Source organism: Uloborus diversus, chromosome 5, assembly GCF_026930045.1.
Source record: "Uloborus diversus isolate 005 chromosome 5, Udiv.v.3.1, whole genome shotgun sequence".
In the NCBI taxonomy this organism is placed as follows: Eukaryota; Metazoa; Arthropoda; class Arachnida; order Araneae; family Uloboridae; genus Uloborus; species Uloborus diversus.
This window is the reverse complement of record NC_072735.1, coordinates 43,519,162-43,542,560: the sequence shown is the minus strand read 5'-3', so window position 1 is coordinate 43,542,560 and position 23,399 is coordinate 43,519,162. Positions and strand designations below refer to the sequence as shown.

The 23,399-nt window shown below is 32.4% G+C and overlaps 1 protein-coding gene across 1 annotated transcript in view; it reads left to right on the top strand.

The window, feature by feature from the left end:
- The window catches only part of LOC129223379 (cell adhesion molecule Dscam2-like), a 288,920-nt gene that overhangs the window by 123,804 nt on the left and 141,717 nt on the right, over positions 1–23,399 (top strand). The window contains exon 5 of the mRNA XM_054857958.1: positions 11,948–12,065. Within this exon, the coding sequence (XP_054713933.1) occupies positions 11,948–12,065 (118 nt within the window). The remainder of the gene's footprint in view (positions 1–11,947; positions 12,066–23,399) is intronic.

Below are 23,399 nucleotides of genomic sequence, written 5' to 3'. Positions count from 1 at the left end.
AACGTTTTAATTAATATCTTCGCTAATTAAAGTCGCACAATTACGAAATCGGTCCTATTGTTTTCTTTGGAAATTTTCAAATTGATCGGTATCTCGTTTGACTCTCGATTCGCAGTGGTTCTCGAGAAGATCGATCTTCAGACAGACAGACAGACGGACGCGAACAGATTTTAATATTATAACTAGCTGCGTTCCCGTTGTTGCACGGGCTACTAAAAAAATGAAGGAGATGTCCAATTGATGTTTTTGTATTACTCTGACATCAGTTTATAAAGCACTAAGGATTAAATAAATACACGTAATGCAAGGTTTGCAAAACACCAGTAGAGCATATTTTTGGCAAAAATCTCTTTAACGTTAATCAGAGTTATCAATGGTACAAGTTATGATATTTTCAATTCGCACAAAAGATGAAAATATATGCATTATCAACTATAATCTGTACTCACGTTAAAGTGAATTAATTACATCTGATAGACTATATCTGAAATAGTTATGTACAATTACAATCAGCTTTTTACATAAATGACACACACTTTTTGGTTGATTACGTGAAACTAAAGCACCAAGACTAAATAAATGCCAATAAGCATTAATTTAATACCAAGTCATCAGATTCCATTTTAGCTTTAGTTAAAATCCTTAAAAATAATCGTTTTTGTTCAACTCTATTTCACTTCAAGATATCCAATCTTAATTTAGCATGTTCTTTTAACGATACAAACTGTATTTCAAAAATAGAAGCAGAGAAGAAAAAGCGAGTTATTACAATTCGAAAACTCACCCATGTGACGGGAAAAAGTCCAACAAAATAAACATAATTAGTTGCACACCTAAATGTACCAAAATATGAGGCCGGTGAATGATCAACTTACACTACAATCAATAAATATAGCTAAAGAAACAACTTTCATATGCTGAAAAGAGTTAAGAACGTTTAATGTAAAAATTTAAAAAAGGACAGACGATAAAATAAAGGCTATGTCCGAATAGAGCAAACAATTTTAAACTAATTTAAGATGGAAACGCTGTTTTAAGATTTGGACAGCAGCCAAAAAAATCTCTTTTAAAAGAATTATTAGAATTTTACTTGCTCACCCGTATGCAAAATGGCAACAGGAAAGAAATAAAAATTCCCGAATTACGTTATGTTAATTAACGTTTTAATTAATATCTCCGGTAATTAAAGTCGCACAATTACGAGATTAGTCCTATTGTTTTCTTTGGAAAATTTCAAATTGATTGGTATCTCGTTTAACTCTCAATTCGAAGCGGTTCTCGAGAAGATCGATCTTCAGACAGACGGACGCGAACAGATTTTAATATATAGTAGACTAGCCTGCGTGCCCGGCGTTGCACGGGCTACTTAAAAAATGAAAGAGCTGTTCAATTGATGTTTTTGTATTATTCTGACATTAGTTTCTAAAGCGCTAAGGAGTAAATAATTACGCGTAATACAAGGTTTGCAAAACACCAGTAGAGCATATTTTTGGCAAAAACATCTTTAACGTTAATCATATTTATCAATAATACAAGTTATGAGTATTTTCAATTAGCACAAAAGATGAAAATATATGCATTCTCAACTATAATATGTGCTCACTTAAAACTGAATTAAATCTGATAGAATATATCTGAAATATTTATGCACAATTACAATCAGCTTTTTACATAAAATGACACACACTTTTTTGTTGATTACGTGAAACTAAAGCACCAAGACTTATTAAATACCAATAAGCATTAATTTAATATCAAGCCATCAGATTCCAATTAAGCTTTAGTTAAAATCCTTAAACACAATCTTTTTTGTTCAACTCTGTTTCACTTAAAGAAATCCAAACAATCTTAATTTAACGTGTTCTTTTAACGATACAAACTGTATTGCAAAAATCGAAACAGGAAGGAAAAAGAGATTTATTACAATTCAAAAACTCACCCATGTGACGGAAAAAAGTCCAAGAAAATAAACATAATTAGTCGCACATGCTAAATGTACCCAAATATGAGGCCGGTGAATGATAAACTTACACTTCAATCAATAAACATTACTAAAGAAACATTTTTCACATGCTGAAAAGAGTTAAGAACGTTGAATGTGACAAAATAAGAAAGGACAGACGATAAATGTCCGAATAGAGCAACCAATTTTAAACTAATTAAAATGAAATTCTAGATGGAAACGTTGTTTTAAGATTTGGACAGCAGCCAAAAAAATCTCTTTTGACACAATTATTAGAATTTTATTTGCTCAACCATATGCAAAATGGCAACAGGAAAGAAATAAAAATTCCTGAATAGCGTTATGTTAATTAACATTTTAATTAATATCTCTGCTAATTAAAGTCGTACAATTATGAGATTGGTCCTATTGTTTTCTTTGGAAAATTTCGAATTGATCGGTATCTCGTTTGACTCCCGATTCGCAGTGGTTCTCGAGAAGATCGATCTTCAGACAGACAGACAGACAGACGGACGCGAACAGATTTTAATATTATAGTGGATAATGGATTGCAGTAAAAGGAAGTCATGGGATGCACACATCAGCTCGTTTTGTTTTGTGTTAATGGGTCATCACTCAACTACTGAAAAAGCCCAAAACTAAAAAAATATGGAAAACGTCCCAAACGGTACTAGTATTCATTATTAAAAAAATTATAAGTAAACTATCCGACTTATAAAATATAACTAACAATTTCATGCAATAAACCAACAACCCTGTTACTTCACCCAGAGGATGCAGTAACCGAGCTGAGGGCAGGTGTCATCTCATTGAACCTGAGAATACCAGTAAACTTGTAGCTAAAATAAATTTAGTGACTTTTTTTTCCGAACAAAAAATGATATAATTAATGATAATAAAACGAATGACAATAATATCCTACTCAAAAGCATCGCATTTTTTTAACCATACTCTACTAGTATTTTTAAAGCAGTACTTCATGGAATACGATGCTTTTAGAAAGTATTTAATAATGTGCTACTTCATCTACAAATCAGAACTTTAGTGTTGGTGGGGTCCTCAGTTTTAGGCAGTGTCCTTTTTCAGCGAAAGAATTTATAGGGGATTAGTAAAGCATTTTGTTGTTCCGCGAAATTCTCTCCTGGGCGAAATAAATTGCTGTTTGTTTTGTTCTCCTTAGTTTTTCTTTGGAAGAGGGCAACAGATTGCAAAATGGATCTTCATTCTACAGTGTAGTTTGATAATTTCTTTGCTTCTTTACACCTTTTTAAGAAATGATGCCAATCAGTAGAGGTGCATTGAAAGGGTAGGGTCTGGTGGGGTAAAGTGGTCATAAAATCATAAGTTTTCAACTTAAGTGGATATTAAATAAAACAAATTCTTTAAACAATTAAACTTTTTCTATTGTTATTTTACATTGCATTATTAAAGAACACAATACATAGAATTTCAGGGGAAAAAATATTGATTTAATTAGTTTTATAACAGTTTCATTTCCCTATGTATTTATGACCACTTTACCCCATGGGGTGGGGGAAAGTGGTCATAGCATGGGGTAAAGTGGTCATAGTTAAAAATAGATGCAAAACCGTTAAAAATAACCGTAATATTTGTATATTTCGGTTATTTTTATAGTTACAAGTATATGCACGAGTATATGCGGGGTATACATAAGAATGTATACGTGATTACCTACAGTATACGTGTCTACAAGAGTATATACGCGTATAAACGAATATTATATGCGTGTAGGCACTTGTATCTCGAGTATATAGATGCATACCTGAGTATATGCGTGTATAGTAGACATATATACGCATATATAGGTATACATACATACATATACGGGTATACACGAGTTATTTCGAGGATACATCCAGTGCGTGTTTGTACATGCCTACTCACGTACATACATATGGAAGCAATGAGTATACACGTATGTTTACGTGTAAACACGATTATGTACCAGTATAGACGTATATACGTACATTTACGTGTATATCAGTACATGTATGTATACACGAGTATATCCCCTAATACACATGTATGCTTACAGAGTGAATCCAAGCTCTGGGGCAAAGATCAAAGGGGTGTGAGAAGGGAGGATACGAAGCAAAGACTCATAATGAACTTATGGTCGCTGACGCGCTACATGCACACTAAGTCAGAAACTGATGGATGCAAAACAAGTCACAAATTTGTTACACAAAGATGATTTTACCTGACCAGCTGGTGGCGTGATGGTTTGGCGCTGGCCTTGTACGTCTGTGGAATCGGGTTCTGACCTGGGGATGCTGGTCGGTGGATTTTCGAGATGCAGAAACTCATCAGCGCTCATGTCGTATGATTATGCGGCATGTAAAAAAACTCTATGGTATTCGTTTTGATTAGAATTTCTTAGGCAAAATCAAATTCCTACTGCAATTTCACATCAAAGAGAGCCCAGGTGCCTACCCCTGGTGGAAACTGGGCTTCAAAAAAACTGTGTCATACATCAGCGCCTTAATGGTGAGACATGAAAGACTGATGCATTGTAGGGGAGCGAACTAGGTCTGGTTATGGCCCAGACGCCTCTTCAGGTAGGACTCTTATACAGCCCCATTGGGGTAAAAAAAATGATTTTAACCAACATTTTAGTTTTTAAGAATTATTTAGAGCAGATGTTAAAGTTACGGCCTGTAGTAGCTCTAATACACGCATCGCAACAACGGCACAGCGACTGTTGAAAGTTTTTCAAAAGTCCCATTATTGCAACAGAGAGTGCTTTGTGATTGAGACGCATGTATTACAGCAACCGGCCACAAATTTCATCAATCACTTTAACACTTTCTTAAGACTTAAAATGTTGTGTAAAATTGTCTTCGTGTAATAAATTTGTGACCTGTTTTGCATCCTTTAGGTTCGGATTTTGCGTGCATGTAGCGCGTCAGTGTTGTGTTTGTGAATATATGTTTCTTATGATTCTTGCTTCTTCTACTCCCCTCTTACATCTTTTAAGAATTTGCCCAAGAGTTTAAGCTCACCTTATATACATGTATATCATGTGCTTGTGTGTCAGTGTCTGCTCGAGTTTCGAGTACGTACGCGTATATACGTGTCTACCTGAGTATATAAGTGTTCGTATATGTACGAGTATAAGCGGGTATATACGTGTATCGATAGTCGAATGTATATCTTTATAGACAAAAAATACTCGCAGTTACCCATATACTACGCGTTTATTGGTGCATTTATGTTAATACGTATATATACGTGCCTACACGAGTATATGAGTATGCATACGAATATACTCGTATATTTAACCCTGTTTACTGTAAAAACAATACATATTAAGTAAAAGTAATATTTCATTTATGTCTGCCTCATACTTAAAGTTTAAGTGACGTTAAAAGGACAATATTCGTTAAGCCTAATATTATGACCTCTTTACCCCATCTTACTTAAATTAACCAAAACAGATTCAGCTAACTGCTAATGAGTAAGAGTTTTTGAGACATGTAAGAAGCTTCCTGTGCAGTCAATCTGTTCATAATTCTAACAAACAAAATTTTCCAAGAAAGTTAAAAGAGGTGTTTAGATTTTGAAATTTTTCATATTCACATAAAATATTTTATTTTACCAAATAAAGTTTTGCAAGTTGTGAAATTTTGTATTCAAAATGTAGTTTTTAAGTGCCCTATCGTAAAATAAAATTTTTACATTCATTCGAACATTTATTTCCAAATTATAGCCATTTATTTGACGTATGACCACTTTCCCCCACCAGACCCTATATGATTATACGAGTAAAACGTCAATGAAAATGTGATAAACAGTTTATTGCTGATACCAAATATGTATGTAAACCTAGACTGAAAACATACATAACAGACTCCAATCTTAAATCTTAAGTTAAAAGGGTGAGGTATGTTTTTTCTGAAATTAAAGTTTTAAAACTGAATCTTTGAACTAGTTGTGTTTATTTCTTAAATAGATTTTTTTTTCTCAAAAATGTGTAAAACGTTTGTAAAAGTTTAAATACTAGTCAATCGCTCTACTTTAAACTATGCCTAAGTACTATTTTTTACCACATAGTTTTTTTTTTCATTTTTAATTAATAACCAATGCAAGGACTAAGTAGATTTCTTCGATTAAGACAATTAGGAGAAACGATAATGCTATTGGCGACTTTACTCTTACAGATATTGGCAAAAAGGGTTACTAAAAAACTTGCACCCCTCTGGTAAAAAAAGGATAAAAAAAATACAAAATTGAAAATTAATTTGAATTTTGACATCTGGAATTCAAATTATGTTTCTCGCAATCACGAGTTTGTGTGTGAATGTAGGCGTATGTGTTTGTGTCTGTGTGCAGGCTTGAGTATAAGGGCTTGTATGTGTGTGTGTGGGGGGGTAGGGGTGTAGGTGTGTGTGTGGGGGATAGGTGTGTAGGTGTGTGTGCGTGGGTATAGGTGTGTAAGTATGTGTGTGGGTAAGTGTGTGTATGTGCAAATTGTGAGTATATGTGGATTGGTGTGTATGTATGTGTGTAGGTGTGTGGGTATGTGTGTGTTTGTGTGTGCTGGTGTATGTATGTATGCGTGTGTGTGTGTGTAAGTTATAGACGCAACCTGTAGATGGTTTTCGCTAGAGCAGCAGCAACGGCAGATCGATGGAGGTGCTGCAGAGCAGAGGGAGGCGGGGGGGGGGGAAATAAAATGATAGAAACATCAAAACCATTAAGTGAGAACAAAAAGCAATGTGATTTCTCAATAGAAACATCATCTTTGATAAATTTTAAACACATTCCGTCGAAAATGCGCCAGCTGATGTAGTTGTTTTGTGATTTTGGATTTCTTTGCGCGGGAACCGAACACTCGCGGGGTATGTCTTCACGAAAATCCGTGATACTGAAGGTCCTGGAGTAGTCGCTAGCCAATAGTTATCTCGAGTGCTGAGTACCAGAGACTTTCCCTCCTCTTCAGTACTTCAGCCAAAATTGTGGAAGTCTAAACAACTTGACATGGAACTAAACACTTGTTATGGTTTGCCGTGATATTTTAACTCGATATACCAACTAAATTTGTGGGTGCGGGGGTGTCTGGGGTGTCAAGGTTTTGCATTAACGTCTATTTTCCAAAAGTTTGTTAGGACCCCTCTTGGGACATTGGAGTACAACCAAAATGGGAGATCTACATCTACGTATCATACCTATCCTACATTTTTTGTTAACTTTATTCACAACTAGCCGCCTGCGGCGACCAGCTGGTTCGCCTTCTTACGCCATTCGCCTTTCCATGCAAGCGGCCACCTACGTCGGCTGTTTGGCTAACATGTCATTTATCTTTTTACTTCAAGTTTGCCGCCTTCGGCGGCTGTTTAAATAAATTTGGCAGCAGTTTTAATCAATCCATCTCTATCTTTTTTTGTGTCATTCACATTTTTACGCCAAGATTGCCGCCTTCGGCGGCTATCTACCTTTACGATCTATCTCTTGATTTTCTTATCCATCTCTATTTATTTTAACCTCCTCGCCCATTTCCTAATAAAAACAAAGATCACTCAAAAAAAAAAACCCTTTTTTGTATTTAAGTAGAGCAAAAAAAAAAAAGTTATCTTCAAAATTCCCCGTAGTGTGCAAAAAGTAGCGTTTGACAAAGGAAAAAATCTCGCTGTTTTTATTGAATTAAATGCGTACAACTATGAAATGTAACCTAATATAGATACAGCAAAACGTCCAGCTTGGGGGGTGGGGATGGAAGACGAAATAAATGCAATCCCTAAATAAAACAAAAAAAAGGAACGAAAAAAAGCAAGCGCTCTGCCGGAAAAACACGTGGTCATCACTTCATAAAATGCAGAAGTAAGCTATATACTTTAAAAAAAAAAAGATTAACATTTGTTTGCGTTTAAGATTCCATCCTAAAAATCGAATCGAAATCCAAGTAGTGACGTCAGAAACATAAAAGATTGAAGAACGCTTTTTTTTCGACCGATGCGTGGAAAGACATGATGTGTTAAGCATTAAAAAAATTGCAAAAAAAAAAAACTATTGCGTATTTTTAAGAACTTTTTTCTTCTGAAGAGGGCGAAATGTTTTTACTATTACCAACTTAAATTTCAGAAATGAGGCTTTGATACTTCTCGCAGGATGATATTAGAAAAAAATAAAACCCAGGAAAACATGCAAATTAAAGGTTTTTTCAAAAATTCATAAAAAATACAAAAACTGCTCTATCTTCAAAATTTTTTCATTCATCATATTTAAAATTAAATTTTCTACACTATAATACAAAAAATATTTGTGTGGTGCGATTGGTTCGGGGTCTGTGAGGTAAAACGTACAAAAAAGTACAAAAAAACACATAAAACATTAAATAACATTTTTTATAAGTAAAATTTCAAAAATCTAAGCCCGAGGTGCACATCTTCGGCAAAAACTGCAACTGTATACCAAATTTCATCTTTCTAGGCCTCACCATTTTCCCGGGAAGCGCGCCACACACACACACACACAAACATCTTATTTTATTATATGTATAGATAAATATATAAAAAGTGTTTGAAAACAATATGAATTCATAAATACCTTACTATAGTATTATAAAATGTATTTTTGTTTTTATGTAAAACTTTTTTTATTTTAAACATAAAGCCCCGAGATCGCTTAAGTGGTCAATCGCAATACTGTTTTCTCTACTATTTTTATTGACATTCCAAACTAATTTTTCTTGTCCACAAACATGAGGTTTGGGATCCGATTACAAAATGGATTCGTGGTGGAATAAATTTAATGAAGAACGTATTTTGGAAACACAATTAAGACTGTTTTCCATTATAATGCATTTTTTATCATTTAACCAAAATTTAAGTAAACTCACGGATCCACTTTGCACCTGGAATTCTAAAAACCTCACATACTTCAACAAAAAGGGCGAAATTTAAATGAGCTTACGTGAAAACGATTACGTGAGGAGGAACAGAAAGGTTTTTAAAAATTCATAGTCATAGGGTGTTTAATACAAATTATTAATGCACTCATGTATTTACCAAGAAGATTAAAATTCTAATATGTATAGTTTGTGTTTCTTCTTTTTTTTACCCCTTTGTGATTTGTCAACTTACGAAATTTTCATGCCCCGAAAAAAATTACATCGTACTCTAAGTAAGACAAAATATAGGGAAAGTTTCGTGAATAAATTTCAATGACACATGATAGCAATAAAACTTACTTAAAACTTCTCGTCATCATAAAACAAATTTTAAAATGCTTTGAAAAACTCGCATATTGTTAATCAGAAATTGAACTTGAAAGATTCCCGGTAAAAATAAAATAAAAAAATATTACATCAAGTTTAACCAACCCTCCCCATAGTGTGTCAAAACAGCGTTTTAGAATAACTAAGATATGTGATATACTAAGAAAAAGCTAGTGTTCTATTCAACTATTATTTCTTGAGCAATACTTAATTTGCTTGTGATAGCTATGTAACACCTTCTTTTCATAACATCATTAAATGTGCGTATGTGATACGTGACTTCGTTACTGAGTTGCCTTTTCATTGTTGACAGTTCAATTGGATACTTCAATCCATGTTTTCTACTGCTCAGAGTGGAAATGAAACTGTGGATTAAAAACTTAATGTTCTTCATTTACTGGTTTTCTTTTCAAGTTGCATACCTCGATTCGCGCTTTCTACTGCTCATTCTTGGATCGGCCTCCATGTTAAAAAATTAAAATTATTTATTTTCTGGATATGATTGCCTCTTCTATTTTGTTTCCAGGTTATCCTTTTAAAAACGCCAGGGGTAGTGTTGGTCTGATAAGTTGAGACATGACCTTGGCAATGTTTACTTCTTTGTAAAAAGGATTATTTAGCGAGAACGGAAAGTGAGATAAAAGCAGGCATTGCAATTTTCCTTTTTATATAACCCAAAAAGAAGTAAATATTAGCATGGCCATGAAAATACTTATCAGAGCCGATCTATACATGATCATAAGCTATGTTTATGTATGTCACAATGTTACAATCTCAAAGCTTCAGAGTTTGATTTTTTTAAAGGACATAGATCATAATATTTAAATCCATATTCTAGAAACAAAATAATTTGAAAACTGGGAAAATTTCGTATGTATTAAGATCTCTTACTACAATTGAATTCATTTAGCTTGGAGGAGTATTTTTCCTTCAAGTTATTAATTCTATCCTTACTAACAAATCCAACGGAATGCATTCGGTTAAGTATACCAATGTCTACACGCATGTATGACCTGGAGAGATGGAAATTAATTTTCAAGAAAACGCGACCGTTGCATTCAGACGGTTCTGCGAAGATTGTTTCGTGACCAGTAATGGCAGCAATATAAATCTCACTTGGTTCTGTTTTACTCTGCCCTCCACCTTCAACCCAAAAAACACGTTCTCAACCACTTGACAGGCAGCATAATCCAAAATAATCACCGAATGAAGATAGGCGTGGAAGGGTACAGATTAGTAAATGATATGACTGTGTGCAATGTAAGGAGAGAAATGCAGTATGTGCAATTAGATTATAAAATAATGCTAGTATTTTCTTATATATACTTTTCGGAAAAAAAAAATATTTAAAAAAAAACTGAATATAGAGTTCTTATATTTATTTATTTGTCAAAATGATTTTATTCCCTTTAGTCTATGTTTTTTTCCCTTTTTGAACTGCAAAAAAAAGTCTAAATGAATCAATTAAACAACGTTTTGATTCAAAATAAAATTGCAAATTACTGCAAACACGTGTTTCGGTGCAACAAGGAACACCTTTTTTAATGGAAAGAAGTGTGAGCTGTTGGATAACGTCATCAAGGAAAGGCCTTTTCATCCCAAAGCTTACGTTTCTTTGCATTGAAAAAGGTGTTCCTTGAAACACCGAAACACGTGTCTGCAGTAATTTACAATTTTTGTGCATCAGAACGTTGGTTAATTGATTTACAGTCGACCACTTAATGGAATAGCCGATTTGCCATGAGAAAATATTCCAATAAGCGAGATATTCTATTATCCGGGATAGAATTCACTAGTTTCAACGATTTGGTGTTTTGAAAGTTCATTCCATTAAACGAGATATTCTATTACCCGATATTCCAATAAGCAGGGTCGACTGTATTTTCAAGCATAAATGTATTTTTTCGTTATATACCACATCTTTTTCTCATCTGTAACAATAGAAATATTTTAAAATATCTAGTTTCGAAAAAATAAAAATATGTTCATTTTTAATACTTTATTTAAACAATTCAAACTGGGAAATTACTGCAAACACGTGTTTCGGTGTAGCAAGGAGCACCTATTTCAATGCAAGGAAGCGTGATCTTTTTATAAAGTCATCAAGGAAAGGAATTTTCATCCAAAAGTTCACGCTTCTTTGCATTAAAAAAGGTGTTCCTCGTAACATCGAAACACGTGTTTGCAGTAATTTATTTCTGTGCATCAGAACGTTGGTTAATTGATTCATTTTCAAGCATAAATGCATTTTTTCGTTATATACCACATCTTTTTCTCATCTGTATTAATAAAAATCTTTTAGAATATCTAGTTTCGAAGAAATAAAAATATGTTCATTTTTAATATTTCATTTAAACAATTTAAAACAAAAAATTTTGAAACTCGAAAAAAGTTAACAAATTTAAAAAGTTCAATTTAATTTGCATTATTTAGTATAAATATATTTTTGAATGCATTTTTCTTGCAACACTTTAGTTGTCGAATCTTTATACTTTATTTTTAATTTATTATATTAAACACGCAACCAAAATTTTAAAACATAATCATCTCTCAACAGGGAAGAATTCGTTTAATTTTATTGACTTAATAACATAACCATATTGAAAATTCCTCAACCGCCGCACCGCACAATACATTTTATTGCGGCATCGGCGTTTTCCAACGCTTAAAAGTAATACTTTGATTCAAAATAGATGCAAGTAAGCCATCTGAAACCACTTCAAGAGCAGTTTTCTTTCTCTCCTCAGATGCCCGAAGCAGCGTTTCTCCCAGAATCACTCACAGCCAGCCGAAAATCGAAGCAGAAGTGGGACATTCCGTAGAACTTCCATGTGCTGCCCAGGGATATCCGTTGCCGAAATATACGTAAGTAGGCTCAATTTTGTGCCGTAACTTCTTATTTTATCACTTCGGAGCCCTGAATTATTGAATATGTTTCGCGGATGTTTGAAAATGGGAAATGCGATTTCGCAGGATGCAGCCGTAGCATATATGCAACTGTCCCAAATAAAATTCTCGTTCCGGAAATTGAAAAACTGCTCCGATTTTACAGCTTTTATCAATGCGTTTCCTAAGGGATATTTCTCCCCGTATTGACTCAGTACTATTTCTTTTTCCTTTGAACTTTGAGCTATCTTAATGTGAATTAATGTTGTGCAAGGATTTTATTTTATACTAGTGGTACCCGCACGGCTTTGCTCGTAATGGAAAAATTAAATGGTCTTTTGGATCGCCAGTACATTTACAAATAATGTATGGTGAATTTTCTTGCTAATTGGCTTGTACGCGGGTTACGGTTCCACGTAATGATAATTTCGCATCTCGCCATTTGGCTTGTGCCCATGTTACGGCTCCACGTTATGATAATTTCGTAATTTACTCGTCCATCTTATGATAATTTTGTTCTTAAAAGTGGAATAGAAAACGAATCACATCGAGTTCTCGAAAAATCGCTTCGAGTTGCACACCATAATGCTACAAACTAACTTTGTGCCAAATTTCATTGGAATCGAAAAAACGGTCTAGGCGCTATGCGCGTCACAGAGATTCTGACAGAGAGAGACCCTGACATACAGAGATCCGGTAAGAGAGACTTCCAGCTTTATTATTAGTAAAGATTGAACACTGTTAAAGGTTCTTGAAATTTTTAAGATAACTCTGTCAACGGGAAAAAAAATACAATAAATTGTACTGGAAAAGTAAGTAATGCCACTTGGTAAACCACGTGACTTATGGAGTGAAGGATATAAATGCATATATACGCTACCCCATCAAGACGCAACCGGTAAGAGGACTAACAAACCGTCCAGTAATAAAAACGCAGGTTCGAACTCCATTTCTTGTACCTAAGTTTTTCTACTCAGATAAACTGGCCTGAACTAGAGCCCCTATAACTGGAGAGGCCGACGCATCCGCCATTTTGGAGCAAGACTACAACAGGGAAAGCTACCTTTATTGGCAGTCCTTCGCCAAACAGAGAACGAGAGAATCGGAGAGCGAAGTTGAACATTGGCGAAATTTCGGAAACAGTTGGCGTCGTTTCCAAGCTGCCATACACTTCGCATGCCATTATTAATCCATTTCTTTTTTCTTTCTGCATCTACTGGAAATCTGAAAAGCCGAAATCTTTTTTTGGAGCTGTTTACACAATTAACAGTCGAACAACCACCCATTTGACTCAATTTAACACATGCTAAAGAAATGTAAACATCGGCAGCAATGCTAACGCTACGAAGTACAGGATCAAGTTTGCTCCAAAATGGCGGATGCGTCGGCTCCTCCACTATAGGGGCCTTAGCCTGAACGTTCTTGGTTTTTTCTATCACAAAATTACAGTAAATTAGGATTTTACGAAAAAGTACTGGAAACATGGATACCAGTACTCTTTACCGTTAAATTTCAGGAAAAGTTGTAATAATGCAGACGGTTGGAACTTTCCAAAGTGTACTGTAACAAACAAACGTTAAATATTGACACTTATTGTGCAAATTAAATATTAAACTTATCTTCCTGATAAACATTTTCAGTTATCTACAAATATACGAATTGCAGATTTTGCAAAAAAATTGTTTGTTGTCTCTCATGATATTGAAAATGAGTTTCTGGTTTCGTGAAAGTTGGATACAATGATTGAAAGATAAAAGTTTTGAATGATGAAATAAAGATTGTAATGTATGTTAAAAAATGCAGTGATATTTATGAAGGAATTTAAAAATGCGTGAGGAAGAAGTGGGCAGAGTGAGACAGAAAGAACAGTGAGACAATAGCAATTTATTTTATGCTTAAAGTTTTCCAGCCAGGAAAAAACTTCCGATAACTCAGGCCGATACGCTGTAACAATATTATATAAAAAAACGTTGTTTTTAAGGATCATGCAAAAACACAAATAAGTAGGTTATCGTATTATGAACCCATCAAAGTAAATTATTTTATTGTTTGTTGCGCTGAGAGATAAACTTTACAGACTGGTTTTTTGAATCTTACATTAGCCTGTTAACTAACGCTCATTTTAGCATTAGAATGATACTTTAATTATATTTGTCTGAGAATGGCAGCGAATGATTTCATATTTTGCTACGAAGGAACAATGAGAAAGTGAGACACCAATAATTTTTTTTTCACTGCCCCCGTGGAAGTTTTAAATGAAAAATGGAGAAATTTGACAGTGAAATTGAATTTAATTACAACTAGACTGTTGCTGTATATAATACTGCGCGGCAAAAAAAAAAAAAAAAAAAAAAAAAAAAAAACCTTCAAAATGCTTCTGACATTTCGTCGGCTGATTCTTATGTAAAATGGCCCCCTGAATCCCAATATGTTCTCCGTTTTCCTTCTATACGTACCAATTATTTTTAAAGGATTCCCAAGTTTTTTTTTTTTTCAATTTTCCTTAGTTTATGAGCAATTATTTATTTATCTTTTTTTGAGGTTAAAGAGGCTTTATATTAACTGCCAACATAGTTTTTGCGGGCAAGAGAGGTTCAAGTTAAAAAACCTTGGACACAGATCGCAAAAGAGGGTATACCCCCCCCCCCCAATATTAGAAAAATCAAGAAAAACGAACTTTTTATTCTGATTTTTTTTTTTTTTTAATGTTTGAGAAAAAAAATTTGGTGCAGAATGAGAGTATAAGACTTGCTTCTATAAATCCAATGTACAAAAAAAAATTTCGCGAAGTAAAAAAAAAAAGAAATTATTATGTGAATGTCGCACGTTGCATACCAGTTGAATCGCAGGTCTTCGTTCAAAAAGACATTCTTCTGGCTGATTCTTATGTAAAATGACTCCTTGTTTTCAACTACGACCACCTTTCCCCCAATCATGCCCCCTTTTTAGAACCTCCCTCCCCTCCTCTGATTCAGACACCCTTTTTTTTAATTTGGAGGGGGAAAAGATCATCACAAATAACCGTAAAGATTATTCTGATTAGCTAAAGATGTGTAAAGCTCAAAATATTGTGCATATAAAAGAAAAAATGGGGGACACCAGTCAAAAACACACTGTGCAGCGAAAGAACTCTCAAATGCTTCCGATGCTATTCCGGCTGATTCTTCTGCAAATTGACCCCCTGAATCCGAAAATGATCTCTGTTTTCCCCCCTACACGTACAGATTTTTGTAGAAAAGCATCCCCCCATTTTGTATTTGGTGGGGGGTGCAAGTTTTCCTTTTTGCTACATATGCACAAGAATTTGAGCTTTGCACATCTCTAGTCATTCCGAATAATGTTAACGGTTATTGTAACGCTCTTTTCCCCCTCCAAATTTAAAAAAAAATGGTTCTGAATCAGGGTGGGAGATTCTAAAACGGGGGGGTGTGATGGAAAGAAAGTTGATCGTAGTTGAAAAGACGGGGTCATTTTACCTACGGATCAGCCAGAAGAATATCTTTTTGAATGAAGACATGGGATTCAACTCGTATGAAACGTGCGACATTCACAAGATAGTTTTTTTTTTTTTTACATCGTGAAATTTTTTTTGAACATGGATGTCATAGAAACGAGTCTTATACTCTCATCCTCCATCGATTTTTTTTAAACATCTCTTTTAAAAAAGCAGAATAAAAAGATGGTTTTTTACGACTTTTCTAATATTTTAAAAGGTATACCCCCCCCCCCAAGTCCCTTTTTTTTTTGATATCGTTGTCCATGATCTTGAACTGTGAACTTCTCTTGCCCGCCAAAATTATGTTAGCAGTTAATATAAAGCTCCTTTAACTTTCAAATAATAATAATAATAATAATAAAAATTACTCTGAAACTAAGGAAAATTTAAAAAAAAAATTGGTAAGTATACGCACCAGATATTTGTGTAACGTATCAGATACGTATACGTACCAGATATTCGGATTCAGGGCGTCATTTTACATAAGAATCAGCCGACGAAATGTCAGAAGCATTTCGAAGGGCTTTTTTTTTTTTTTTTTTTTTGCCGCACAGGGTAGTATTTAAATAAGTTTGGAAGCCCTATAGCAAAAAAAAAAAATAAATATATGTGAATGGAATTACGTTTTTTATAGCAACATTATGTCACATATATTTATATTTAAAACTTATTCTATTTGCATTGTTTTTTAAAAATTATTTTATTGCAATTGCTATGCGCTAAATTTAGAGCCTTCCAAGTATCGCTAATTCAAAACGTATATATCTCACTGTTCCCACTACCGATGGAATAGCGTATTTTTGTTGCGAACGATTCAAGAATTTTTTTACGGAAAACAATTTTGATATAATTGTTTAAGGCCTTTACTACTTTCTTCGTTCGTTGTTTTTACTCATTTTTCACGAACGTACTTCCGTACATGAGAGAGGCGTATTATATTTTTAGAAATCAACTTCAAATGTTTAAAAAGGTATGCTTGAGATAACTTGAATTTTCAGCTAATTCAGGGTATATTGACCAGACACAAGAATTTCAATGACGGTACACTAAAAGTAGACTCGTTTAGTTCTGGACAGAACTTTTTTTAATCATTTTCATAAATATATGCGCATTTTATTCGACTTACATACTCACACATAGCGCAAGCATATACTACTATATAATGCATACACATAGCAAATATTAATCGCTAATAATATGCTTTCGAGTTATACCGAAACTAAGATTGATTGCTGCAACGTGCTCTCGGGCTTCAATCATGTATTCATTCAAATTGACGTCCTTTGTCACGTCCATCATTAGAATGCCGCACAGCAAAGATTCCATCAAAGCGTGGCAGTTTGAATTATAAAGTGCACTCAGCTCCCCGTGCATTAACGATTGCGATGCACTTGATTCATCTCTAAACACTGCAGTGCCGTTTTCGCGTATTATTTATGAGCTGCGCCTTAACTATAATGTATAAATGTAATCAATGCTTGATTGAAACTGTGTTTACGAAAAATGTAAAAATATAGAAATTTGTAAGAAATTGTAATGATTGCAGCACCATTTTTGCAAATAATTTACAAGCCGCACGTTATTTTTTTTTTAAACTGTTACTAGCCTTACCCGCACGGCTGTACTCGTGCTAAAAGTTTAAAAAGAATCTCTTGCACAAATAAAAATTTCATTTCTCACTCCGAAATAAAAATAAATATTATGTTTCGCTAATTAAAAAGTTCACACTTAATTTTACCTAAGCTCCAATAATTTCATTCTAATCATTTTTTTTTTCAAAAATATCATTCCGTTACACGTGGAATCGTCCTAAATTTAAAGGCATTGTTTTTCCCCCTCAACGTGTTAGAGCTCTGAATCGTTAAAAAATAAAATACTCTTAAGATTTTAAAACTAAAGATAAGAAACAAACTAAGACGAAGGCGTCACCATTGCAACACAAAAAAAAAAAAACGTTATAGCTTGAATGATGAAAATATTTTCTAGGTTAGGATTTTTTTGTATAGGTTAAAACGCCAGTAAATATTTTTCTAATTGAGATAGGATATTGGATCTTTGACCATAGGTCGGGTACGATCTGGAGTTTAAAATATATATATATATATATATATATATATATATATATATATATATATATATATATATATATATATATATATATATATATATATATATATATATATATATATATATATATATATATATATATATATATATATATATATATATATATATATATATATATATATATATATATATATATATATATATATATATATATATATATATATATATATATATATATATATATATATATATATATATATATATATATATATATATATATATATATATATCGCCCTTTCTAATGCTGTCAAATGGAAAACTGTAAGATAATTATTTGACTTTTTATTAGTAATTTTAGTGCAGAAAGTAGTGCCTGAAGTTCAGCGACGTCTTAACAAATTTGAGGTACAAATACGAAAAAATCCCGCCGTAACTATTCTAGAAAATTAGAACAATTGCAACTGCTTTTCTAACCATATATAATATCAATATCTGTGGGTAGTGTTTCACTCCCATATTCGAGAGTTTATGTAAAAACTACATCTTAAATAAGAATTAAAAAAAGAAAAAAACTACCATTCGATTTTTTTATTATTTTTTTTCCGAACCGGTCTGCAAATTTTTTCCGGCTGTGAATAAATCAGTAAAATCCGCTACTTCTAGTCCCGCATGTGACGGTTCATATATTTCATAAAAGAAGTAATGATTTTAAAGGGTAATGACCAAATTTTTTGCTTAAGTATTACACATAACTTTTTAATTTGTTTATCCGAAAAAAAGTTCATTAATACTTTTAAGTATTTTTAATGACATATATGAGGCGCTTCGTGCGGGGGAAAAATGACCGTTTTGCGTGGAATGGCCCATGTGTTAGTGTAAAACAAATGAAGTATGGTCAATTTTAACGTTAGCATGAACAGTTACGTATAAAAGATATTGAAGAACTCTGAATATTTTCGATTATGCATACTTTTTTTTTGATATACGTATTTAACTACAAATCGTAATTATCTGCATCCACCTATGTAATTCACATTCTACCCTTTAAAATTAGTATATCCAAACGTAAATATGAGTAATTAATAGGACCTGTGAAAACACGGAGTTTAAATTGTGCTGCAGTTTTCAATTAAAATCGCATTCAGTAAATGCACAATCAGTTTAAACAAAAGAAGCCTTTTATCATGATATTTGTATTGTGAACGTATTATTATCTAAACGAAAGTGAAATAAAATTTAATCTAGTACCTTTTGTTTCAGGAACTAAACATCCCTACGCATGTAAGGCATTTTGTGAGAATAAATGATTTTTAAAAGAGAAATAGAACAAATGAACTAACTACGAATGCATTACTCATCGAAATCCTAATTACTGCAATTATTATGATAAAAAAATAAAACTAATTACAGAACACGAATTTATGTTTTGTGCTGTAGTGAAAAGAAATGCTAAGCTTTATTAATTAACATCGAAAGAACATCTAACGAAAGAAAGAGAGCTTAGTGTTATCTAAGAAATTTGGTTTTCAAAAATGACTTCCGAATAAAAACAATATTTCATCTTCCGAAAGTATTTTTGCAAAATATTTATCCATGTTGTTTATTATATTTACGCACAGATTTTTATATTTATAGTTCGCGAAAATTACAAAATAATTGCCTTCATAAATATTTGAAGCATATTTTTTAGCTTATATATTCTTTCACGCAACTTTTATCATTAATAAATTATACATGCGTGTTAACACTAATTAATGTACCCAAGAAAAAAAAAAAGTTTTTTAGTGCACAACTGATCGAAGTTTATTAATAAAATTTACTTCCACACAATGATGAACGTTAAAGACACTTTCTTAAGTGCCACGATTTCATTTACTCTTTTTCTTCCACCTAGATGGGGACTTTCTATTAGTTGCAATAGTATCGATCTTCATCAAGCGTGATAAAGAGGGAGAATATTTTTATTTTCTAAGCAAAAAGTGGCTGAAAAAAATGTGTGGGGTTTAAAATCCAATTTATTTTCTTTCATACCTGATTTGACAGCTCAAACGAAAGCGAGCGCCTCTCAAAATAAAACCTTTTCTCTTAACGTGGCTTAGTCATCAATACTTAAACTCAAAATGACCAAGGGATTTACATGGGGCTGTATAGAAAGTAATTTGTTGTTACAAAGATGCTCGATTTCGGGTTGTGCTGTTTAATTTTGCAGTCACTTTGGAAGTATCTATCGTTAAATTTTTGTAGTGAAAAAAAGAACTTCTCTTCGAAACTTAAGTATTTTTTTTTTTTTTTTATTATTATTCTTCTTATCATGTGGTTTTTCCACCTTGCTCTCAAGGATTTTTTTTTTTTTTTTGTTTTAATTATTTGTTTAAAAGTTTCTGTTTTTTTTCCTTGCTCCACGCGCAGATTGTAATTCTTGCTTTTCGCTAACCATCATGCAGCTACTATAAAACTACCCATCTTAAATTTATTTCTCCGTTAATTGCTTAACCAATAGATTCATTACTTCTCTAAAATTATAAGAAATTTTAATTTCATATACTTATTTATATTTTTATTATGCTTTTTGACAATGAATCGATTTTTTGAAGTGTATAAACCATCAATATACTTATGAAAATATTTACTTCCCATTTTAATGGAACGCAGGAAATAACTTTCAAGCACTCTGTTTTCTAACACTAAGCATTTTATAACTGAACCTCATTTGTTTGAAAAAGGAAGGCGTTGCAGTTTGGTATTGTGCAATATTTGTTTTATAATGTCTGCCGGCATACGTCTTTAAAAATGTGAATCTTTATCTAAAAAAGAAAAAATATATTTATATTTTTATTTAAATAAGTATTACTATTGCTGAACTATGCAACATAATAATGCAAATCCCACATTATTTTGCATAGGGTTTTACACGCTTCATAAACTTTCATATAAACAAATCGAGTTATTTGAATAGGTTAGTAATTATTTAAATAAACGTTCAATAGTTAGATTTTGCAAAAAAAAGAAGGAGAAAGAAAGAAAGAAAATGCTGATGCTAACTACTGACGTCATTTGGGAGTGTAAATTCATTTTTCCAAGTAGAGTAGCAATTAAAGCATAAAAGTCTAGCTACAGGGAAAGTCAACTCTCCATAAGAGCTGAAGTTCTGCATTTTCCTTAACCCATACATGGAAACGCCAACTATATCCACTTCCGCAATTTAGGCATAGATCTGAAAGGATATGAAAATATGTAAGATCAATGCACTAATAAAGTGCACATGTAACAAGCATGTACTTGGTGAGTATTTGGGAACATCGAACTTTGAATATCTACAATTTACTACCCCAAAATCGAATTGCACATTGACTTCATAATAGTAACGTTTATCTGGAACACAAATATCAGCCTATATCAGTTGATCGAGTTAAACTTTCAAAGGGGCACTAAGTTTTCTATTTATTTACTTTTTATTCTTTATTTTTTCTAACGCTGGGAACGTTTTTCAGATTTTGACTCAAACTGTTTAACTGTTATGAACTTATTTGCAGCATATATGCTTATGGTGCATCTAATTTACAAGACGTACCCTTTCGAATGAGCTTGGTGATGAAACTGAAGAAACTCTTACGATCAAGTTCCCATGCTATCACGTTCAATGTACAATGGCCTTTAGCAACTTAAGCCAAAAAAGTATGTGGCAGATATATAACGTATGATATGTGATATATGATAGGATAATATGCATACAGCAAACATATCATTTCTTTTTGTTTAAATACTGGTCATCATGGCCAATAGAACTTATGATGTTTTAATTTCCCACAAACAGTTTGGAAAAATAGTGTGTTAAGTAAGAATACCATGGTGAAATATAAATAAGTAGAAAAAATACAATAAGTAAGTTTGCATCTTTAATTACAGTATTTGGTTATTATCACATAATTATTATTACAGTATCAAATATTTTTTTACGAAATTGATAGAGTGTGCATTCATACTATTCACGCACATTATAGCAAAGATGAATAAAACCTTTGCGCCATTTATGAAACGAAGCAAATCCAACAGTAAAAAATTTTTTCCAAGCATTCTTTTAGGCTTTAATGTATAATTTTTCTCGAACACTTTAACATGTTTTGTTTTACTTCTCTTTTGCATTTTTTCTCCGCGTTTTAAAATACTTTTAGAATTACTTATGTACTTAACTTGATGTTCGTGTTTTATGTTTTAGATTTTCTATCACTTCGCACTAATTTGTGCAAGTAAAAACTGGACTTCAAAACACGTCTTGGAAAGTTTCATTAAAATGTTTCACTAGAAGGGTTAACTAACTAGCTTAGATGTGTTTATTATGTTTGACAATGTTTTAATTTAAAATTATGGTGACGAAGGAAATGTTTTTCCTTCGAAATTCATTATATCGAAGACATCTCAATTAATAAATACTACGTATCCTACATTATCACTGTTTAAAAAGTGTGCTTGATCTGTAATTATGTTTTTACTTTCATTTTATGATTACAAAATACGTTAAACTTTCTATCCACGAGCAATAAGTACAGTGGATAATTACTACTGAAATTCAACGAAATAATAGTTGTTATACCTGTAAATATTATGCATGATTAACTCCATGTTTAATTGATAAAACAATTAAATTCGAAGCATACGTTCCTGTCCAAACATGCATGGGATTTCTGCTGATTTTTAGTGATTCTATAATCTACGCAGATTCAATCGAATTGAGACAAACATATCATTTGCTGGACGGACGATATCCAATAGTGACCTACTTGAATAACTAATGTGCCATTAGTATGCAATCGACCATGAGAAGCTTCGGCAGGAAATGAATAGCTTCAATGACTCATTCTCAAACACTGAACTTCAAGGAGAAATGAGATCTATATTGCAATCAAATCGGTGGCGAATTTGAATGTTGAGCTTTTCCATGGATCCCAACGGAATGCTTATAAATGCTGAAAATCGATGCAAACAAGGGAAATAGCGATTGTCAATTGTTTTATTCCATAAAGAGGCAACTATTCTGGCATGTAATTAATAAGTAGGGATCGCTTTTTAATAATTTTACTTTTGCATTTAATATACTTACTTATTTTTACTTTGAAAACGAACTTTCTTTTAAAAGTTAATTTATTTCTTTTTTTTATAGCCTTAACCTTTTTACCTATACAGCATGACGTCCATGCACAAAATGCACTGTTTTAAAAGCAAATATCTTGGTATAAATGTGCCTCTCCAACCGAAAGATCCAACTATCCATGCATATTATTAGCATGCATGATGTTTTATAATTTAACATTTTTTAAAAAATACTTGTACTTTTATAAATTTCATTTATTTACTTATAATTTCTTTGCTTTAAAATCTAAACTTAATTTTAAAAAAAACATTTTTAGATTTTATAGTTTTTACGGATATTTTAAAAGTGTTTCAAAATATGTTATGTTTCTTTAATTTTCATTTATATCTCCAAAAAAACTTTGCACTTTATTTTTTTTATCCCTATAGAACTTGGTTATTAGCCAAAAACTTACAATTCCTAAAGCAAAAAATTTGATATACTAAATGCTTCTCTTGAAAAGATTGAGATTGATAATATATATAAAAATAATCAATTTTTCAGCTAGATAGTTTGAGGAAAAATAAAAAATATTAAAACATTAGTTTTTGCAAAAATACAAATTACAACTAATATTTCCTAAGCATAAAACTAAATAAAAATGCTCTTGCTGGTACCGAAC